Source organism: Oryx dammah, unplaced genomic scaffold (assembly GCF_014754425.2).
Source record: "Oryx dammah isolate SB20612 unplaced genomic scaffold, SCBI_Odam_1.1 HiC_scaffold_1, whole genome shotgun sequence".
In the NCBI taxonomy this organism is placed as follows: domain Eukaryota; kingdom Metazoa; phylum Chordata; class Mammalia; order Artiodactyla; family Bovidae; genus Oryx; species Oryx dammah.
This window is the reverse complement of record NW_024070185.1, coordinates 103,797,952-103,813,899: the sequence shown is the minus strand read 5'-3', so window position 1 is coordinate 103,813,899 and position 15,948 is coordinate 103,797,952. Positions and strand designations below refer to the sequence as shown.

The 15,948-nt window shown below is 47.5% G+C and overlaps 1 protein-coding gene across 2 annotated transcripts in view; it reads left to right on the top strand.

The window, feature by feature from the left end:
* The window catches only part of ASTN2 (astrotactin 2), a 1,024,651-nt gene that overhangs the window by 960,511 nt on the left and 48,192 nt on the right, over window positions 1-15,948 (top strand). For both annotated transcript variants that reach the window (XM_040241692.1, XM_040241685.1), the window contains exon 20: window positions 5,200-5,341. In XM_040241692.1, the coding sequence (XP_040097626.1) occupies window positions 5,200-5,341 (142 nt within the window). The remainder of the gene's footprint in view (window positions 1-5,199; window positions 5,342-15,948) is intronic.

The following is a 15,948-nucleotide window of genomic DNA, read 5'->3' as shown; positions in this document are numbered from 1 at the left end:
GTGGCAGTAGCAGCCTGGGTCTAGGAGGCTTCTGCCATGTGGCCGTGACAACGTGCTGGGAAAGAGGGGACAGAGGTAGCCCTAGCAGTGTCCTGGTGGAAGGCGCACAACGCTCAGAGGCAGGGGAGCTGGACTGGGGTTCTGGACTCTGCGCGAAGGTAGCTGCAAATCCTCGAATGGGGGTATATTAACAACATTCCCAAGCCTCTGAATTTCTATCAGGGAATGCGGCAGGGTTTTGAGTCAAACATTTTAAGCAATAAAACTTTTAAGCCAAGATTTTTAGAAGACAGTCTTTATTCCCAACCTAAATAAAACATGGGCCGTTGGTCTATAAGACAGATCCAACTGGAGTTGATCTGGCTGCAGTTCGGGGTGGGTGTACAGGAGAACGGCTTCAGCCCCCACCAGTCACTCTTTCTTCTTACTGCCTGGAGGTCTCGATGTTCTGATTCACAAACCACCGGACTACGTTACATGCGTGAAGTCTGCGGAATGCCTTGTCTTTCTTGGGCTTTCTATTGTCCTCGGAGATTTCAGGTGTGAGAAGACGGCAGGGTGAAGCTGTATGCCATGTGAAGGACCTGGCACATAGGAAATGCCCAGCACATGTGGTTCACATGCGTGTTGATTAAAGCTAGTCACAAACAGGAGCTCAGGCTGCTTGAGTAGCTGTGGAAGCTCTTCCGTTCTCAGTGATTTTATCGCATATGCTCACTGGCAGGAATTATCTCATAGGCTCTAGGCGTTGAGAGATCAAGCTTGTTCCAGGGCTGCCTCCCACTTTGTGTATGGCTGTGGGCACGGCCACTTTCTTTATCTGGGCTTCAGTTTTGTCACCTGGAAGAGGAGCAGGCTGCATAAAAACAATCCCTGACGGTCCTTATGTCTCTCCTCTATTGTGATGACAACAATAATAACAAAAACAATACCAAAGCCAATTTCTGTTTTGAGTTGTCACTGTATGCCAGACATTGTGCTAACTGGTTTGTAAACAGTATACATATATAATATTTTATATGATATTTGCAACAATGCTGTTAAATTAGATCACATTATTCTACCATTTTAACATATGATAAAAATAGATGTGGAGAGTCAAGGAACCTGTCCAAAGCAAATTGTAACTGGGGATGTACCAAGATTTAGCCCCAGGCAGTGTAAATGCAGAGCCCAAACCCTTAACCACTGCACTTTATTGCTGTTCATTCAATTATACTGCTGCCAGACGTGGAATGTGTGTACCGTGATACCGCAATGCATATGTTGAATTGCACAAATTCACCTTTGTACTCGGAGAAGCCCCCAGGCCTTTCTTACCAAACCCCCACCCTCACTGGGAGAGGAAGGACAGTGAGGGGTCGCTGCAGTCACCTGTCTCCTTCTAGGTTGCATTGAAACCTTCTGGAATAGAGTGCCAAAGCAAGCAATCTTACAATTTACTTTATGGGTCTGTTCTTGTATTTAACAACCCTTCCTGTTGTCAGATTACAAGCTGTGGAAGGTCAGGGACCATTTCTTTTATTGTTTCATTTCCCAAGCCTGTAGAGCTAAGAGAGTGGCACGAATTCAATCGCAATTCGAAAGGAATTGAGAAAGCTCCCTTTCTAACACTACTGGTTTTTTGAACTTTCTCTAGGAGGCAGCATAGCATCAAAGAATGGCTTTGGAATTTAGGAGGATATGGGTTCAAATCTCAACTCTGTCTCTTCCTAAATGTGTGAGCTTAAATGTTAGTATCTCTGTGATAAAGTGAAAGTTAACTCCTTAAGACTGAATGTTGTGAGAATTAAATAAAAAAAAACAAAAGTTGGTGTGAAAATATCCGTTTCCTTCATAGTAACTGTTTTTGTCTGGACAGTTATTATGTGTGTACAGTCCCAGACAGACCCGAACACTAAGCATCATCATCATGTGTCTGGCATGACTAGCTTATCTACTCCACATTATCCAGTTTCTTTCCTTGAACTAAACCTACAAACTGAGCTGTATGCTGAACTTGCTGGCCAATGGGGCTTTTATCCATGGTCTAAGTTATTATGAAGTGCATGGAAATGTCTGGAAAACTATGTCCATTTGAACCTGAATGTTCAGGTGGGAGAAGACCATCTTTTGGCTTGAAGACAGTTAATACAGGCCCCAGCATACTGAATTCCCTCACTGAGGGCCAGCTCTTTCAATGGCTATCTGGAAGCAAATGCAAAAGCAGACAGACATGGATTCAAACTCAAAGAAAACAAATGCAAGCGGCCAGACTTGGAATCCTGAAAAACCACGAGAAACAAAGGCCTCACTCCATCCAGTGAATAGTCCCCTGTTTTTTCTCCTTTATTTTTCACCCCATATATTATTCTGCTTTGGTACCAGTTGGAAGACATCTTTGGATTATGATTTGATTATGGAAGAAGCTTGATATAAGAGGTCTAGAGAAAACATAGGGATGCCAAAATTGGTGATAAAAAGCATTTCAATTACCTCCTCAATTTTTTTTGGGGGGGTGGGGAGCAAAACTTCTGATTCTAAACAGACTTTCTTCCTGGACTCAGCCTTTCTTTCTAGATTGCAGTCTCATAAAAGAGTCATTGACCCCTTGCTGCAGAAAGGCAAACTGAGACTTGAGAAGTTAAGGGACTTGTAATAATTGTTAGAACGCAAATTCAGTCCCAAGTCTGTCTGGCAACAGCAGCTGAACTTGTGTGTCACTGACTTTAGCCTGATTCGGACACTTGCTCTGGCGTGTATGTATCAAGTCTGCTTTTTTTTTTCTTTGTAAAAAGCAGAAAACAAAAACCACGACACATCAGATGTATGTTGTTGGGCCACAGGGACAAATAAGTCTTAGAGCTGGTGTCTGTCTGAATCATCCCAGGGTCGCCTAGACCGTTCAGTCAGGTGACTGTCACATGGTTCACTTGTGCGTGAAGGTGAAACTCTTCTTTAAAAGACCGAAAGGAGGTGACCTGTAAATTCTGTCCACTCAGTTCCCTGGTAGAGAAGTGCCACGTCTTCCCAGACACACAGCCAGTGTTACTGTTTCATGATGAGTCTACCATGTCGGATCGTCCTTAATCCCACATGGAGAGAAGACAGTTGAACAGACGTCCTCCTCTTGTTTATTGCTGAGAATCTAAGTAAGGGAAAGAGTGCAAAGCCCTCCACATCACGCATGAAGAAGAACAAGGAGTCAGCAGTTTGGAGGCCTCATCTCATTTCATATCACATAGTATATATAGTACCTCACTTGCCTCTAAAATCATCATGTTTTAGAACTGGAAGACTTAGAGGCCATTTCGTGGTTTAGTGGTTTAGTTGCTAAGTCATGTCTGACTCTTTCAACACCTCAGACTGTAGCCTGCCAGACTCCTCTGTCCATAGGATTCTCTAGGCAAGAATCCTGGAGTGGGTTGCCATTTCCTTCTCCAGGGGATCTTCCCAACTTAGGGACTGAACCCTGGTCTCCTGCACTGCAGGCAGATTCTTTACCAACTGAGCTATGAAGGAAGCCCCAGAAGCCACTTAGTCTGGCTCATTTACTTTAATTTTTAAATAATTTTCATTGATTTTTTTCTTTGTTGCAAAAGCAATACATGTCCATTGTAGATCATTTTTAAAAGATAGATAACCAAAACTAAAAGAGAAAGTACCCATTATCTCACTTTCCAAAGTCATGTTATGCATTTGCTATATCTTATTCCTTTTTCTAGACAGATATACATATAAAATATCCACCAAAAATTAAATTATTCTGTAATAATGTAAACTGTTCTTTTTTAACTCACTATGCTATGGATATTCTTTCAAATAACTTTGTTTTCCTCAATGTTATTTTTGATGACTATAAAATATTTCATTGCATCATTGACCTATAGTTAATATTACTGTCTTTATACCATTAAATATTTAGCTGTTTTTAAATTCTTGCTGGTATAAGTAGTACCACAGTGTTTATCCTTATAACTTAATCTTCAGGCACAGCTGTTTTTATGTTCTCAGAAATCCAAACAGTGACTGTAGTACCTTCACTTTTCAAAAGAGACAACTAGAGTACAGAGATGGGAATTTAGTTGTCCAAAGTTATACAGCAAATTCTCAACAAGACCAAGCCTAGATCCCAAGATTTCAGATGTTTAGTTATTCTTTCTAGTCTTCATCTTACCTTATTTTATAGAAAGACGTATTTGCTCACTTTTTTTTAACTGTTCCTTTTATTGGCTGTGCCGGGTCTTCCCTGCCGCATGCGGGCTTTCTTCAGCTGTGGAGGACAGGGCCTGCTTGTTGCAGTGCGCGGGCCTCTCATGCATCTCCGTGTTGTGGAGCACGGGCTCTCGGTGCGTGGGCTTTCGCAGCTGTGGCTCGTGGGCTCAGTAATCACTGCCCTTGGGCTCTGGAGCGCAGGCTCAATAGTTGTGGTGCACGTGCTCAGCTTCTCTAGGGCAGTGGGCTCTTCCCAGACTAGGGATCAAACCTGTGTGTGGGTTCTTTGCCACTGAGCCACCAGGAACGCCCATCTCATCTTTGTGATTAACCCTATTTCTAGTAAACTTCAGCAGCCTCCTAAAATCCAATGGCTAGACCGACGTGTGGAAATCACGGGGTCCAAGGCACTTGCTCGTCTACTGACCCTTCCTGTCTCATGAGCTTCATCACTAATCAGTCATGGAACTCTTTCCCTGTTAGCTGTAGCAGTCTCAGTCCACCTCAGCATAACATACCGTGAAGCCAGTACCGCTGTATAACAGCGACCATGTGACATGAGGCCTGTTTGACATCCTTAGTCCAACACCTTCATCATGCGAGGAAGGAAACTGCAGTTCCAAAGAAGCTTGCTGAAGAAGTGGAGAGGAAGTAAATGGCAGTGACAAGGCCAAAATAGTTACTCTAGACAGAGAGCACTGTCCTCCTGTTGCCTTGTCAAGCATTTTTATTGCACAGTAATATACCTCATTTGAGCTTTGCTACAATCTTATAAAGGTGGGTATTAGTATCTCACGTCACACTTGAGAAAATGCAGACAGAAATTTAAGCAAAGAGTCATCAGGAGTAGACTCTGATCTGTGTCATTTTCATATCCTGTGCTTGTTCTGTCCATTAATCCTCTTAATAATGGTATCCAGACGTTGGATGGGTTTGGACAACAGCAAGAATGTCTGCTCACCAAGGCCTGACCTGGGGAGCTCATCTTTCTTTGTCTCCCTCCAGGAGAACTCCTGAGTTTTGCCGATGACTTACTCTCTGGCCTGGGTACATCTTGTGTAGCGGCTGGTCGAAGCCATGGAGAGGTCCCTGAAGTCAGTATCTACTCCGTCATCTTCAAGTGTCTGGAGCCGGATGGTCTCTACAAGTAAGACATACTTTGTATGTGGGGAGCGTGAAACAGACAGGAAAAGTTACAGGAGTCTGGGAGGCAAGGCATGAGTAATCTGTCCAGGCCAGCCAAGTGTTTTATAGATCAGTCTGTGTGTGCACCTCAATAGGCTAAGATTTAGAAATATCACCACAGTGAGTCACAGAATCCTACACTGCTAGTGCTACAGGGCCCTAGGAAGCCAGTCACTCAGAACCATTCCTCCTACTGAGGAAGAAACAGCAGGCCAGGGAGGGAGCACAGCCAGTCTGCAAGGAGGGCAGAGACGGGAGCCTCTGCGTGGTGGTCTTTTCTCAGTTTCATGATACCCCTCTGAAAGGTGGTAGATCGGCGCATCTAAAGTCCGTATGTACATTTGTAGGACATACAAATAGTCTTTCACTGTTAGGTCCATCCAGACCCTTAGTAATAGTGCCATTATGGCTGTTTCATAGAGTAGTGCACAGAGTCATTGCATCCCAGTGTCTGGAGATGCAAATGCTGACTCATCTGAGACTCAGCTGTTCATCTCCGAGGGGAACGGGGCTCATTGTCTTTGTTTCCCAGCTCAGTGAGTGTTTCCTCATTCAGATGTGGCCACAGAGCTGTAACAGAGAGTTCTAGAGACCTGCTCTCTTCATTCTCTGATTATGAAGCCGTAAGCCACCTCCCTCTCCCATCTAGAAAGCTGCCATTGTTGACTACGGCACTGCTGACCAATTAATTATTCAGCTCACTCATATTTTTTCTTTTATTCATTGATTCATTTGCTTATCCATCCATCTATCCACTGTTTGTCTCTCCATCTGTCTCCCCCTCTCTTCTTTCCTTTATCCATCCATCCATCCCATTCACCTATCTGTCCATTCATTCTTACACTCCATCATTCTTTCACTTATTTATTCACCCTTTAATTCATTCACATTTTTATTTACTCACTTATACTCATTTCCTTATTCAATAGATCTGTCTAAATATTTCTTATGTCTTGGCACTGTTAGAAGGCAAGTATAAATGTGCCCAAGACAAAATCTCTATCTTCAGATAACTTAAAACCTAATGGTAGTATGAAAGACTGTAGACCATGGATTCAAATCTGGGTTTGGCATTTTTAGTTGTGTGGCCTTAAGTCACTTTGCCTCTATGAACCTCAGTAAAGCTGAAATAATAAAACTCAGGTTGTAAATCTGCATGAGAATTAAATAAGGAACACCTTAGCAGAGTGTCTAAGTATGTGCTCAGTAAATAATGTGTGTGTATGTGTGAGTTGCTCAGTCGTGTCCAACTCTGTGAACCCATGGACTGTAGCCCACCAGGCGCCTCTGTCCATGGGATTTTCCAGGCAAGAACACTGCAGTGGGCTGCCATTTCCTTCTCCAAGAGATCTTCCTGACTCGAAAGGAAGGATGACCCAGGGATTGAACCCAGGTTTCCTGCGTTGCAGGCAGATCATTTACTACCTGAGCTACCGAGGTAGCCCCTCTGTGATCTGTGAATGTCCCCCGTCTCCAAAGGGCTTCCCTAGTGGACTGAGCGACTACTCCTCATCTCCAACACGTATCCCATCCCTCTTTTCTGTGCAAGACCATGACTTTTTTGAAGACCACTGGGCTCTTTTCAGCTCTTGATGTATTCAGGCTCATTGTAACACTCAATGTGTTCATGCACCAGACTCAGGAATATCACCGTGAGATGGAAATCAGGGCTTCTGCCCTGAGCTCTGCCAATGACTGTGTCATACATGTTAGGGCCCAGGTTTTATTTTATACAGAAAGGCAGGATCAGTCAGGGACAGCAAGAACTCTAGGAATGGGATCCCAAAGTACAATAGGCTGTAGACATCTTTCAGTGGGACATGTGGGCAACTTTTACAGCCGTAGTAGTGTTCATATTTAGGTCTTTGGAGCATGAGTCGGCAGCCTCTTAATCAGTAAACTCTGATGCTGATCCCTTGAGCTTTAGGGTCACTGCATCTGTGAAATACAAGCACGCGACGAGATTAAGAGCTTTACGATCCTCTTCAACTCTAAAGGCTATGATCATATGAAGAAAGCAGCGTTTTGGAAAGAGTTCCTGCTGCCTGACTTCTGACCTCCATCCCTTATTGAGGGAATAGACTGGAGGCAGGCAGACCTCCACCCTGCACTTCCTCAGCTGTTTGGCATTGAGGGAACTTTCAACCTTCCAGCCTCCATTTCCCTCCATGTGTAAATCAGACAATATGGTGTCTGGTTCGCTGGGAGCCCGGGAGGATTTGATGAGCTAATAATGCCCCCAAATTCTTCACTCTGTCACAAGCCCCCAGTAGGAGCGTGAGGACCGTTAGCTGTTGTCTCTATCGCGCTTGCTGCCCCGGCTGTAGGAGTAATGAATTCCAACTCCGTCCCCCTGCATTCTCCAACTGCTGGGAGAGAAGACGTAGCAGACAGGGACAGCCCCGGCAGGTGGTTCCTGTCTGCTGAGACGTGAGTAGTGACCCTGTCTCTGGGTGACATTGTGGGGACTCGGCATTGCCCAGGCTGGAGTCCTACAGGCCCGTTATGTCGAGAGAGGGAATGTTTTATGGAACCCCGAGAGCAATTAACCCCGAGAGCTGACACATAAGCTGCCATCCTCCAGGAGTGATGAGTACCTTCCCTCGCCTCTTCCGTTCCTCCTGACCGGCATCCCCCCCACCTCCCTCCCACCTCTCAAAGTAGGAGCATCATTTCTTCTCCTGTCCTGGAAATGTGCTCGTCATGAGCCTGTCATCCCTAACGCTGAACACTTCTTTATTTTCTTTCTGAAATCGGTTTTATTAACCAGCCTGGGATGCGGGCCGCTCTGACAAGGAGCCAGCGTGTTGTTTGGACCCGTCTCTCATCCCACTGGCGGCTCTCCTCCCCTGAAGTCTGACCAACTCAAGTCTCCAGTTTTAAAAGAGTTCCAGTGTCAGTTCTTGGGGTTTTGCATTTTCTGCTTGCTCATTGCTTACCAAAATGAGTTTTCTTCCTCTTGGGCCAAAAAGGCCACGTGTGGCAGTGGAAAGAGCTCAGGCTTCGGAGATGAGCAGAGCTGGGTGTACATCCTGCTGCTGTCCCATACCCACAGCCGGCCCCAGGGAAGGCCCTGGGTTACTGCTTTAGACAACAGTTCCTCCCTCTGGGAAAGGGGGCTGGGAATCTTCTGATCTCATAGACTTGTAGGGAAGAGCATGAAGTAACTCCATGAATGGGGTTTACCAGAATGCATGGCATGTGGGGGAGGTCTGCAGGAAATGTTAGTTTCTTTTTCTTTTTCCTCTTTCATTCTCTTTGACCCAGTTGCTGGTTTTCAGTGTCTCTTTTTTTCCCCAGGATAATCTGGGAAGAGCTATTCTCTAAGAGGCAAGCTGGGAGTCCCACTGGTCCTGAGAAGAATGAGCATCTAGGATCATTCGGAGAGAAGTAGGAGAAGGCGATGTCACCCCACTCCAGTACTCTTGCCTGGCAAATCCCATGGATGGAGGAGCCTGGTGGGCTGCAGTCCGTAGGGTCGCTAAGAGTCAGCACGACTGAGCGACTTCACTTTCACTTTTCACTTTCATGCATTGAAGGAGGAAATGGCAACCCACTTCAGTGTTCTTGCCTGGAGAATCCCAGGGATGGGGGAGCCTGGTGGCCTGCCATCTATGGGGTCACACAGAGTTAGACACGACTGAAGTGACTTAGCAGCAGCAGCAGGCTAAAAAGTGGGAGGAGGCAATGGCAACCCACTCCAGTACTCTTGCCTGGAAAATCCTATGGACGGAAGAGCCTGGTAGGCTGCAGTCCATGGGGTTGCTAAGAGTCGGCACGACTGAGCGACTTCACTTTCACTTTTCACTTTCATGCATTGGAGAAGGAAATGGCAACCCACTCCAGTATTCTTGCCTGGAGATCCCAGGGACAGAGGAGCCTAGTGGGCTGCCACCTGTAGGGTCGCAGAGTCAGACACAAGTGAAGTGACTTAGCAGCAGCAGGCTGAAAAGAGAGCATGAGTCCAGACTCCCGAGTTTTAATTAAGCACGGGTGGACATCAAACCCTCCATCCATGGCTGCCAGAAGAGGTGATGGAAGAGTTCAGGTGATGGAAGAGTTCAGGTGCTTAGGCCCAGAGGCACGGTGTCTCAGTCAGAAAGTCTGGGTTCACACCCCACTACCACCACTTCTGTCTCTGGGACCTTGGGCGGGATGTTCACATCCTCTCCTGTTTCACACGTTCGGCGTCTTCAAAATGAAGATGAATTAGACCCACCCCAGTTAGAGATTTTTCAATATGCATCCTTCTGCCGTAGGGATTTTTTCTCATCCTCTCTCTTCTCCTCCTGGGCTCTTGCTCTTCCAACTTTTCGTACCTTCTCACTTTTGTTGTACCCTGCCATACCGCTCTGCCCCCCCTGTCCATCTCTCCTGGCTGCTTGTTCTGTCTCTTGCGTGAATATTTCCCACATAGCTTACTGTCTTTGTCTGCCATCGTCCAGTCATCCCCTCTTTGCCTTTCTACATGTTATTCTCTTCATTTGTGTTTCTCTGTGTGCGTCAGGTTTCCCAAGAGGGGCTAGAGGTAAAGAACCTGCCTGCCAGTGCAGGAGACTTAAGAGATGTGGGTTCGATCCCTGAATCCGAAGACCCCTGGAGGAGGGCATGGCAACCCACTCCAGTATCCTTGTCTGGAGAATCCCATGGACACAGGAGCCTGGTGGGCTGCAGTCTATTGGGTCACAAAGAGTCAGACACAACTAAAGTGACTTAGCAGGCGCTCACGCACATGTGTATCTCAGTTGCTCAATCCTGTTGCTTATTTGAGGTTTGGTTCATCCTTCTCTGTCTCTCTCCCTCTGGCCCGCGTTTACCCCTACTCCCTCTCTCCACCCCACCTAGGAAGTCAAATTGCTTTCATAGCCTCTCCATCCATGTAACTTTACACAGCAGCACAGAGTTGAGACCAATTGTAAGAGTGAAAGTCAAGTCTGATTTTTTCTTTTTTTCATCCTAAGCTCACCCTGGTATAACACCAGCACTCGGGCCTGTTTAAATTGAGTTTCCTTGTTTGTTTCATTTGTTTTACTTCTGAATGAAAACAAACAAAGAGCAGCAGAGGGAGCGGGTCCCCAGCAGTTCGGACTGTGTGGCCAGCTCCTGCGCCTCTGGGCTGCTGGAGTCGGAGGGCGACCCTGAGCAGGGATTGCCACATCCACCGCTTCTGCCCTCGCCTGGCCGGAAGCCTAGACACCCTTTTGGTCGCCGCTCCCCAATTTCCTATTATCCGAGGTAATTAGCCTCTGTCTTGTTTTGGCCGCCTTGCCTTTCTCTGAGCATGGATGACTGCCAACGGGTCCTGAGCAAACACACAGCAGCAGCCAGGCCTAATTCCTGGGGTGGGGGCTCATCTCCACACATTCGGAGGCTTGCCACAGGCCTGCCCTTCCCTCCTGGGCCTCGGCTCTGTGAGAGGAATGTCAAGGGAGCCAGGGTCCTGCAACGCTGTGCCCATGCCCACAGGGGGACCAGAGGCTCAGGGCGAGGGAAAAGCCTGAGGTCAGGAGTCGGACTGGGAGCGGTTCCCACACTTGCTCCTGGCAAGACCTGGGAGTTCTCCCAAGCTCATCCCCTACCTCTGGCCTTGATGTTCTCACCTGTGAAATGGAAAGGTTAAACTCAGTGAGTTCTGTGACTTGCATACTGAGGCAGCGATGGAGACTCCGGACCAGTGGCCCAATTCTCAGAGGCCCCAGAGCTTCCTGGATAACAGGGGTGAAGCAATGGTAAGCATGTACTGGGCACTCACTCAGTGTCAGGAACCAGGCCAAGGATGTTCCATGTGCTGTCTCATTCCATCCTCACTAAAACCCTATAGATCTGGCATCATCGTCCTCATATTTCGTATCCCAGGTGGGGAAACTGGGATTTAAAGGACTAAACATTTTGTCCAGAGTCACATGAGAAGAAGAGAGAGAGCCGAGAGTCATACCCAAGCCGACCCCCGCCCCTCCACCACCCTACTCCACTCACATGCTGTTCTTGACCTTGTCCTTGTCCACTCACACACGTGGAATTCTCAGAAGTACCTGGTGGAGATAGTGGAGGAGGACCTTCTAACTATAAGCAAACATTTGCAATGGAAAGAACACTGGAGACAAGAATACCCAGATCTTCAGGAAAGGTACTTCAAAAATGGAGCTAATTAATCCATCCATGAAATGGAGATAATTACACCTTCCCAAGATGTTGCAAAGAGCAACCTGGATAGTATATGAGAAAGTGCTTTGAATCTGTCCTAAGACATGTGAACATAAGAATTTACCATCATCACCTTGTCAAAAAAGCAGCAAAGGGACGGGCAATAAATGTTTTGAAGGCATATCCCTGTCCACACCCTGCCACACATACATATTTTTAAGCCAGGTCTTTGCACTCAGAGGTAAATTTGTACCTTGGTTCCAGTACCTATAGGCTTCTCTTGTGGCACAGCTAGTAAAGAATCTGCCTGCAATTCGGGGGACCTGGGTTCGATCCCTGGGTTGGGAAGATCCCCTGGAGAAGGGAAAGGCTACCCACTCCAGTATTCTGGCCTGGAGAATTCCATGGACTGTATAGTCCATGGGGTCACAAAGAGTCAGACATGACTGAGCGACTTTTACTTCACTTTCAGTACCTACACCGTGTGGCCCTGGGCAAATTTCTTAACCTGTCTGAGTTTCCGTTTTGTCATCTGTACAACGGAATCATCTTACTAATAGGAACTATTTCATAGGATCACGAGGATTCAATGAACCAAAACATGTAAAGAGCACAAGATAGTCTGCAGCTCACTGTCAGTACTTCATAACTGATGAGAGGATGACCGCTGTCACTAGTCTTTGTTATTACAGGACTCTACCTAAGCAGTCATGCCTGGGACACCGTGTTGAGTGCTATGTTCACAGCATTCCAGTGGGAGAGTGAGTCAGTCCTTCATCTGACCTTGATTACTTTACTCATCACTCTGCACACAGTGCTAGAATGTACCTTCCTTAAGGTCTTTGCTTCTGCTATTCTTTCCCCAGGAGGGCCTTCTCCTGACTCTTCCCATGACCCCTGGCTCTGCTCCTTCATGTCTATGATCAAATGTCATCTTCTTAGAGAAGGCTTCTTTGACCACATTATCTGCAATAGATCACACCCACCATACACACAGACATACAAAGCCATGCCACTTAATAGAGCAGTAGTGATTTAGCATCTAATTTACTTATCTGTTGGGTTTCCCTGGTGGCTCAGATGGTAAAGAATCTGCCTGCAGTTCGGGGGACCTGGTTTTCATCCCTGGGTTGGGAAGATCCCCTGGAGAAGGGAATGGCAACCTGTTCCAGTTTTCTTGCCTGGAAAATTTCATGGACAGAGGAGCCTGGTGGGCTGCAGTCCATGAGGTCACAAAGAGTTGGACACGACTGAGGGACTCACACCTTCACTTTCACTTCTCTGTTGTCGGCCTTTTCATACTAGACCATCCACTGTGTAGGGTAGGGTCTGTGTCTGCCTTCGTCATCCTGAATCTCTGGTGCCTAGAACAGTGTCTGATGCCAGTGAAGAATCCAGTAAATAGTTGAATGATTTTGGAAAAATGTTGAAGTCAATGCAGAAATCTAGAGATACTGACTTCTCATCTTCACTTCCTTTCTCACCAAATATTCAGAAGACATCCACCGTGTGTCAGGCTGTGATCTGGAACCACATCTCTATATCTATCTCAAGGTTTCTATGTGTCTGTAGCTACCTACCTATCTATCTTGTTGTTGTTCAGTTGCTAAGTCATGTCTGACTCTTTGCGACCCCATGGGCTTCCCTGTTCTTCACGATCTCCTGGAGTTTGCCTAAACTTGTGTCCACTGAGTTGGTGATGCCATCCGATCATCTCATCCTCTGTTGCCCACTTCTCCTCCTGCCTTCAGTCTTTCCCAGCATCAGGGTCTTTTCCAGTGAGTCAGCTCTTCCCCTTAGGTGGCCAAAGTATTGGAGTTCCATCATCAGTCCTTCCAATGAATATTCAGGGTTGATTTCCTTTAGGATTGACTGATTTGATTTCCTTGCAGTCCAAGGGACTCTCAGGAGTCTTCTCTAGCACCACAGTTTGAAAGCATCAATTCTTCAGCACTCAGCCTTCTTTATGGTACAACTCTCACATCCATACATGACTACTGAGAAAAAACCCGTCTTAAATCTTATTTAACTTAATCCTCAGAACAACTCTCTAAGGCAGTGACTGTTACTCTTACACAACAGATTAGGCAATTAAGGCATGGAGAGGTTAGATAAGTTGACCAGAGCCTCAAGGCTAGTAAATGGAGAAGATAAGATTTGAATTCAGCCAATTTATTTCCAGAGGTTCAATTTGAAATTACTGCACTATATCCTATCTCCCTGAGTTTGCATAATTCCAAGTCCATTGAGTCCTCGATGCCATTCAACCATCTTATCCTCTGTCATCCCCTTCTCCTCCTGCCTTCAATCTTTCCCAGCATCAGGATCTTTTCCAATGAGTTGGCTCTTTGCAACCAGTGGCCAAAGTATTAGGATCTTTTATACAGAGCTCCCTACTCAGATGAGTTGGAAACACTATGGGAAACAGATTTTGAGTCCTGCCACCAGAAGCTGCATGGTTCCCCCTGAACCCCAGATTTCAGTCCTGGTAATGCCACACCAACAGTTGAGCCCCAAGTCTGTGAAGATCCCTGCTCCTCCTGGGGACGCAGACCCAGTGCCAGTTTTGAGGTGCTCAGGACCTCCAGCTTGCATGGACTGAGTTGTTTCCTGGCCATGTGTTTCTGCAAACACGTCTAGGCTCCCTGTCCCAAAAATAGTGTTCCAAAAGCCCAGGGGCTCGAAGCCTTGGGTGTAGCATTGCTGGGTTCCCCACCACCTCCAGGACACCCCCCACCCCTTGCCCGGGCACAGCCTGGGCACAGCCTGGGCAGCGCCTTGAAGAGGCATCCAGGGCCACTGCCGTGAGTATTATAATTACATATTAGATGGAATCCCGAAGTTTCCTTTCATTTACATTCCTACACTGCCCTCTTCATTTCCTCTCTTTGTGCCAAGAATCAGCACAGAATTTACTGGAAAATGCATGAAAGTCATCAGGAGCCCTTCAGGTCTGGCTTTCGTAAGTGCTTACCCAGAGGATGGGAAGCAGGGGGCCTGCGGGTCATCCTGCGTCTGGCCCTAGGATGCTCCAAGTCCTTGGACGCACGGCATTTCCACCTCAGAGGCCTGTGTTTCTCCACTCATGGGAGAGGGGTGGAGTGGCACCACCACCCCAAAGAACGCTTTATGAGTTCAGATGAGTTTGGAGGCTGGGAGATAACAGAGCCCCGGATGTGGACTCCAGCCCCCGGTGATCAGAGACGGAGGGGTCGGAGTCCGGGTTGAAGAGCTTCATCCGGCTCAAGGCTCTGTGCGTCTTCCCTCTTCATGCTCCCATCTGGGCATGGCTGGGCCGGCTTCTCAGGGGACTCTCAGCTCCTAGTGGGAAGCAGATGTGCACAGAGGAAACCCCCCATGCTGACCAGGGCCAGGGCGGCCACCTCGGAGAGCCAGGGCTGAGGCCCGAGGTTGATCCAGGACACAGCAGGGACAGAGCCAGGACGGGCCTGACAGTGCCTGCCGCGTGGCTCTTGCCTGGCTTTTTCTTCCCATTGTGAAACTTTCTCAGTCTCTCTTTTCTTTCTCTTCAACCCCCTCTTCCTCCCCTACTTTCTTCCCTCCTCTCTTTCTCTCTCCTTTATTTCCTGCGTCTTTTCCTTTCTCGCTCTCTCCTCTCTCTGAGTCCCCTCCTGTTCTTCCATCATCCCCGACTCCCCACACATTTGTCCCTTTCTTCTTGTTTCTGTCTGACTCTCCTTTCCCTCTCTTTCCTCCCATCCCCATCCTTGCTTTCCTCTCTCCTGGGTCTACTTCTCTTATCCTCACTGTCTCTGTGTCTATACATCCTCTTTTCTCCTTTTCTTCTCACTTTTTTTTGGGGGAGGGTGGGTAGATTCCCTGGTGGCTCAGATGGTAAAGCGTCGGCCTGCAATGCGGGAGACCTGGGTTTGATCCCTGGCTCGGGAAGATCCCCTGGAGAAGGAAATGGCAACCCACTCCAGGACTGTTGCCCTAGAGAATTCCATGGATGGAGGAGCCTGATGGGCTACAGTTTATGGGGTCGCAAAGAGTCGGACACGACTGAGTAACTTTTCACTTTTTAGTCATCTGTCCTGCTTGCCCCCCACTCTCAATCTCTCTTCTTCCATGTTCTTGGGTGTTTCCTTCCTCGCTTCACCTCTAGCCCTTCCCACCCCAGCCTAAGAACAAGGGTCCAGGCCTATTATATGCGATGGGGGTGGACAGTCAGTTGAGTGTGGCCAAAGGAGCTGGAGGTCGGCAGGAGCCAGGGGCCTCTGATGTCCCTAAACCCAGATGGACTGTGGCCTTGCTCTGGCTGCAGTGCCCTGTCCCAGTGGTCAGGGGGTGGGCTGAGTGGGGTGCTCCCTCAGAAGGCGAGCAGCCTAGCTGCTCGAGATTCAATTCGATCCAGCGTCAGGTCATGCTAACCTCTCCAAAGTGCTCGGTCGGGGCCCCAGAGAG